General features: G+C 56.9%; 1 protein-coding gene across 7 annotated transcripts in view; it reads left to right on the top strand.

Annotated features, from left to right (window-relative positions):
• Positions 1-1,068: 1,068 nt before the first annotated feature.
• LOC135320768 (uncharacterized) overlaps positions 1,069-6,750 on the top strand; it is a 135,280-nt gene continuing 129,598 nt past the window's right edge. For 6 of the 7 annotated variants that reach the window (XM_064483852.1, XM_064483853.1, XM_064483856.1 and 3 more), the window contains exons 1-5: positions 1,069-1,240; positions 1,530-1,576; positions 4,123-4,251; positions 4,595-4,728; positions 5,133-5,185. In XM_064483852.1, the coding sequence (XP_064339922.1) occupies positions 1,113-1,240; positions 1,530-1,576; positions 4,123-4,251; positions 4,595-4,728; positions 5,133-5,185 (491 nt within the window). In that variant the 5' untranslated portion in view covers positions 1,069-1,112. The remainder of the gene's footprint in view (positions 1,241-1,529; positions 1,577-4,122; positions 4,252-4,594; positions 4,729-5,132; positions 5,186-6,750) is intronic. The other variant, XM_064483858.1, reaches the window with a different exon arrangement.

The raw sequence follows: 6,750 nt of genomic DNA, 5'->3' as shown, positions 1-6,750 counted from the left end.
TCCCAAAGTCTTCGAGGACCCGGCCTGCTCTGCCTCTCCGCCCACACTCTCCCCATCACTCTGGGGGCCTCTGGCTCCGGCTCTTCCTTCTTCCTCCGGATCTATTCTGCTTCAAGTTCATTACTCCTTGAGATCTGCCAGGATTGCCTTATTCCCTCCTGCCTGCCTCCCACCCCACCACCATCACCTGAGTTTGCTCATATCACTCTTATTTTTCCCCAAGCTCTTGCTACCCCCATCATGTTGCCTGTTTTCTCTGCTAAAACTCTGAGCCCCCAGTGATGGGGAGTCGTGTCTATTTTGTTGACTAATAAAGCCCAAGAGCCTTGGGAATGGGTATAGTTACTAGATTCCCATAAGTAGTAGGAGCTTATACAGATTTGCTGAATGAAAGCAGAGGTCCTGGTCCAATTCGATGGAGCACTTCTGTGTCCTGCTCAAAGATTAACTCTCCTTTCCTCCTGAGAGAGGGTGACCACTTCCTTGGTGATCAAAGGCAAGATCTATTTTCTTTATGCTGTTAACCTTAGGCGGGGAGACTGGGGGATCTTCATTTATATTTTAAAATTTGATTCACTCTGCAGTTTGTCTCCTGTCTATGTATCCTTTTGAGAAACCGTTTATGAGTGATCATTCTTCCATCAGATTGAACAGGATCCAGGGGGAAGTACCAAGCCTGTCCCATCGGCCATCCTGTGTGTCATGTCCTGTGACCCAGTGGATGCTCAGCACGTAAGTGAACCAACAGGAGTGAGTGAAGTGATGGGAACATCTCATTATTGTGGTGGCTGCACTCTGTCCGATGCCTTGAGATTTGGGGAAGGGTTTACAACTGCGGAGGCGAGATGTCAGGTCCTCTGTGCTCTTCCTGAGTGCCCTGGCCTTACTCATTCCCCCAGCCCCCTCTGGGCAGCCAAGCCCAGGAGCTGGGCCACCGGCGATTGTGCTGATCAATAATCCACCTCACCCAATGTCCGGGGGTAAGAGCGGCCAGCACAACTGTTTGTAGACTCTGAAGTCAGGTCCTTGGAGGAATTCCTCACTGAACAATGTTTTGGACCTTTTATTTTTCTCTATAGCTTCCAGCTGAAGAAACAGATTGCCTTAGGTACATGAAAGGTGAGGACACCTACTATCCCCATGGAGCGCAGGTGGGGCTGGGAGTCTGCTGTTTGTACAGCCGGTGGGCTCGTGTTGCTTTGGGCATCCCTGTGCCTGAATTCCTGCAGTACACTCGGTGGTAAGAACGGGGGTGCCTGGCAGGGAGGGAAGCGGGTCGGGGGACTACACAGCTGGGGAGACGTTAACCTGGGGTGAGCGGGAGCCGGCTGATGCATGGATCTCGGTGCAGGGAACTCTCCAAACTCAGAGAGGTTCCCACTCCCGCAGGGTCCCTTTGATCAGGGTGCTAGGCTGTCAGCACTGCAGGGTCCCTGTGAGGATCATGGTGCCTTCAGGCAGTGGGAAGTGAGGGGTCCAGTGGCAATTAAATTAACTGTGCACCCAAAGCCAACCCCCGTCTCTTTCAGCCTGTTTCCTAATCTGCAAAACTGGAATGATGTTAACCATCCCGCAGGTTTGTTGATGGGCTGGGACACACTAGACTGCCAGGAGCTGGAATTCCTCTGTGCCCTGATTGTAATCCTTCCTTCACACTATTTACTCTCATAAGTTCAGTCTCTCTGTCTCTCTCATTCACTTGTAACTTTCTCTACTGCTCTGGTTTCATTTGATTCCCACCCTCCTCCCAATCCCCAGATGAGTGAAATTAATTTCTGTGTGTCAGTTCCAAATTCCCGGGAAAGATGCTCTGTCCCCTCTGGATTGGTTGTCCAACCCATCAGTTGCAGTCAGAGGAGTGAGTCCCTCTGTGACCAGAGGAGGGGCTCTGCCCAGCCCCCCAGCCACCACTGTGGGAGCACATAGCTCTCCGAGGAGGAGGTACTGGCTGTGACTTGGTGTCACTAAGTGTGAATTTATCTCTCCTCTTGCCCCACATTCATCCTCCTAAACAAAGATGAAAATTAAACACTCCCGAGATTTGTGTCATGGAACACTCAGGGTGGGGGCTAAGAGGGCTGGATTCCCTGCTGAGTGTAAGGGGCTACAGTGACTCCCCAACGAGAGCCTGTAAAGGAAACAGCACCGGCCCCACTGGACATTAGGGTGCTAAGTCTGCGTGACATTGAGCCAGGCTTCTGACCACAGCTCAGGGGTCTGTTCTGACCGGTTAGTCTTTGAAACCAACCAGCTTTGGATTCCTCAATCCCTCCCTGAGGTTTTACCTGAACCACGAGCTTCTGTATCTCTGAAGACAGATGATGAGGACCCTTCACGTAAGGCATTTGCACAGCCCTGTGCGGGAATTTGTGCTGCACGGTCTGCCCGGCGAGCTGACCAAAGTTCGTATTTTACTGATCTTAGAAATAGTCTGGTTTCCTGATGCACTGTTTCACTGAACAAGCAACAGAAGCCACCTCTGGCTGATAAAAGCAAAAAAGGGACTTAATGAAAAGATACTGGGAGGGTGCATGGAGTGGCCCAGACCAGAGCCGACCCGGGGGCCGTAGGAGATGTTGGGGAGCCTCAGGCACCAGGCTGCGCAGGGTGCTACCGGGCCCCCTGCTGCCCCAGCAGGGACCCCACTCCTCCTGACACTCCACCTCACTGCAGGTTCATGTCCCGGCAGGGCCAGGTCACACTGAAGCCACCAGCACACACCTCAATGGGGGAGTTGGCCCCTTCTCAGCTGAGGGCGTGCCTGGTGTGGGGAGATGCCCAGTTAGAGGAAGGCGGTTCCCCTACTGTTCCGAGTTAATGCGCAAGTCAGTGTCCATCACTCAGGAGAGCCGGGCTGGTCGGACCTCATTGTGGTGACTAGGCCGTCTGAGTTCACGTATTACTTTTTAGGTTGGAAGGCCCAAGAGGGAGAAAAAGTGGAGGTTCTAGTACTTATTTTATATTTCCCATGTACCAGGTGCGGTAAGCAAGCCACTTCAGACAAGGCCCATAACAACCACATTAATAGGCCACGGAGAAAGTCATGCAGTCAGGCCTCTGCAGCCCCGAAACCCGTGTCCTCATCAGTTCCGTAGTTACCAGTGGAAGTTGTAGGGATTTATGGGACTGTGTGCTCCTGTGGGGGCTGGGATGTGTGTGTTTAAATCCACATCTTCAGAAACTCGGCCAGAACCACAGCCACTGATTGTCTGCATGGAGGCAGAGGAGGGGAGGCTTCCAGCCTCTGGTCCAGCTCGTGTGGAGCTCAGAAGTTGCTCCTTCTGTCCTGAAAACAACACCAGAGCTGAGGGAGCTGCAAACCCACTGCTCTTCTTAGATCCACAAGAAAACTGAGGGGGAAAGCTGCTCCCAACACAGAGAGGCAGCCGGGCAGGCTTGGAGAGTCACAGCTCCCAGGGCAGAACCCGCTTTTGTAAGAACCCCGGGGGCAGGCAGATTTAACAGGTCCCTGAGGCCAGCTGGAGGCTCAGCGTGGGGAAGTCCGAGTGTGACAACTCCAGGGGGCCAGTCAGAGGGGCCCCCTGCTCTTTTTCATGCATTTTACTTCCAGGACCGTTTCCTGTTCTCAGAGTGAAGATCATAGGAAAACTCCTCATGGTTCCTGCCAGGAAAGGAAAAAATAGCTCTATTGAAATACACCCAGAACATTCTCTTCCATTGTGGGTGGTTGTGTTTTGTTTTTTTTTTTAATGAGAAATTATTTTACCAGAGCCTAACCTACCTGGGGGAAGGGAAATACCTTCTGTGTCACCCAAATTGGGGTGGGGGAAAGAGACACACTTGTGGAGGTCACAGCTCAGGGCACAGGCTCAATGAGAACTAATCACAGGACTACAAATGCCCTGCTCTGTCCCACTCCCCCAACACCTTACCTCCATTTCAGTAGGGCCCCTGTGTTATAACAGGAATAAAATTAAAAGAAGTAAATGTCTCAGGAGTGTCTAGGGAAAACCCAAAGACAGCGGGGAGATGGAAACAAGGACTCACGGGTGGCTTTAGCCTCTCGCACGAATAGCTGTAGCAAACTACACACAGCCCAGCCCCAGTAGATAAACAGAAAACCTCACAGAAGAAACTATTTATTTTGGTTCTCTTACCCAGTGCATTCCATGGTGCATCCTCGCCTAGAATTGAGTGGAAGCAAGTCCATCTCAGAAGGGACATACCTGAAGAGAAATGGCTTTCCAGACTCTGAAGGGCAGAGAAAGCACCAGCCTGGGTTAGAGAAAGGTGAGGGGTGGGGTAGGGGGTGGGCTGCATTCTTCCCCAAATAAGGAACCTTCCTGAGGCCAGCACAGTGGGAGGGAGGGCCATAGGGTGGAAGCAGCCAGACTTCTTCCTGAGAAGTGATAGGATGCCTCCAAGGGACCATTCAGATGCCCAAACTGTGTCCTGATGGTGGGAGCCAGTCGGTCTGCCTCAGAGCCCAGGACTGAGGTGGGCGCACAGCAGGCCGGTCTTACTTGGCCGGATCAATTTCACTTCTCCGAAACCCTGTGTAAAACATGAAGCGTGGACGACCTGGTGAGCACAGCTCTGCCCTCAAGACCGGTTTCAACTCCTCTCTTCCCAGAGAACAGCATCTCTGAGCCCGTCCTGGGTGACCTCACAGAGATCACCCTAGTGGCCCAGGCTAGTGACCGGGAACATGTACCTTCCTGCAGCCAACCCCAGACGTCCACTGATGCATCATATACTGGCAAAGATGTGAGTTCCTGTGCATTGGTCTAACAGCAGAGACTGCCACAGGCCCAAGAGGTGGTGTGTGGGACAAGCAGGGGTGCAGGAGTGTACGCAGTGCAAAGGTGTAAATGGTGGCAGGGGTGCAGGGGCTGTGGAGGGTGCAGGCAGTTCAGGGGATGCGGGGGTGCAGGCAGTGCGGAAGGGCAGAGAGTGGCAGGGGTGCAGAGGTACAGGGAGTGTAGGGGTGCAGGAAGGTGCTCCGGCACGTGGCCAGGGTCAGAAGGCAAGTGCACATCCTCGCAGTCAGCCTGACCCCGGGAGATTAGTGCAATGGTCTGGGGTGGCGGAGGGGGCGGCGGCGGCGGCGGCGGCGGCGGTGGGTGGGAGGCTGCCCGGGCAAGCCGGTCGATTTCTTCTCTTCCCTGCAGCCTGGCCTGGGGGGGTGTTGGCCGCCAGAGATTCGCCAGATGTTGGACTCCAGGTAAGCTTGCTCCTGGGTGGTGGGGCGGTTAGGTCAGTGGGCGGTGGCAGCGGCAAGGGAGCGGAGCGGGGCTGCCCCTGGCGAACTGATGGAATAGCTGCCTTCTCCCGGCTGCCGGGCCTGGGAGCGGCCTCTGCTGCCCCAGGTCGCTGCACACACCTGTCCCACTCAGCAAGCTGAGTGGGGAGTGGAGGCGGTGTGGTTAAGGTGCAGGGCCCACGGGGATAGGGGGGCTGCCGCACGGAAGCCGGTCAATTCGCTCCGCTCTCCCCCGCGGCGGAGCCAGGGGCGGCTTCTGCTGCCGTAGAGGCGGGACGCCGGTCTCCAGTTGAGCTTGGTCCTGGGAGGCGGCGGCGGCGGCGGCGGCTGGGGGTTGGGGTCCGTTCCAGGGAGCTGCTCCATTTCTTCTCTCCCCCGCGGCCTGGCCTGGGGGCGACCTCTGCCGCCAGAGATTTGCCTGAGGTCCGACTCCAGGTGAGCTTGCTCCTGGGAGATGGGTGCGGTGCAGTCAGGGGGCTGGGATGGTGGTGGCTGCGGGGATAGGGAGGCTGCCCCGGGGGAGCTTGAGGATTAGCTCCCATGTCTGTGCCGCGTGGCCTGCAGGCGGCCTCTGCTGCGCCAGGTCCTGGGACAACCCTTTCCCACTTTGCCTGCTGGGGGCGGGAGGCAGGGTAGTCAGGGTGCACGGGTGGCGGGGGTCGGGGGCCTGCAGCGGGGAAGCGGGCACATTTGCTCCCATCTTCCCCGCGGCTTGTCCTGGGGGCGGTGTCTCTTGCCCTGGGTTAAGAGACACGTGTATCCTAGTCAGCCTGGCCCCAGGAGGCGGGCGTGTTACGTTGGGGGTGGTGGCAGCAGCGGCAGGTTTTCCCATGGAGCCGGTCCATTTGCTCCCATTTCTCCCCGTGGTTTGCCCTGGGGGCGGTCCCTGTTGTCCCTAGTTCGCCGGACGTCCATCTCCAGGTCAGCCTGCTCCCTAGAGGCGGCCACCGTGAGGTCAGGGGGCAGGAGCGGTGGCTGCTGTGGGGGTAGGGGGCTGCCTTGGGGAGCTGGTGGATTGGCTCCCGTCTCCCCGATGGCCTGGTGTGGGAGTGGCCTCTCCTGCCTCAGATCACCAGACACACCTGTCCCATTTAGCCTGCTGGGGGAGGGGCGCCCTGGGAAGTGCCTTTAAAGTGTGGGGGAGGCGACGGCAGGCGTAGAGGACCTGCAGCGCGGAGCCTGTCAATTTGCTCTCCTCTTCCCCACGGCCAAACCTGGGGGCGTACTCTGCTGCCCAAGAAGCCGGATGCCCGTCTCCAGGTCAGCTTGCTCCTGGGAGGCGGGCGCGATGCTGTCGAGGGGCAGAGGCAGCTGCGACGGCCGGCTGCCCCGCCTAATGGGGCCACTTCTTCTCCTCTCCCCTGACCTGGCCTGGGGACGGCCTCTCCCGCCCAAGATTAGCCTGAAACCCCACACCCGGTCAGGTTGCTCCTGGGAGGTGGGCGCGGTGACATCAAGGGTTGGAGAGGAGGGGGGTCTGCCCCTGGCGGGCTGGAGGATAAGCTCCCATCTCTCTGGAGGCCTGA

The sequence above is a fragment of the Camelus dromedarius genome, unplaced genomic scaffold (genome assembly GCF_036321535.1).
Source record: "Camelus dromedarius isolate mCamDro1 unplaced genomic scaffold, mCamDro1.pat HAP1_SCAFFOLD_27, whole genome shotgun sequence".
Taxonomy (NCBI): Eukaryota; Metazoa; Chordata; class Mammalia; order Artiodactyla; family Camelidae; genus Camelus; species Camelus dromedarius.
Note: the sequence above shows the minus strand (reverse complement) of the source record. Positions and strands in the feature narration are given on the sequence as shown.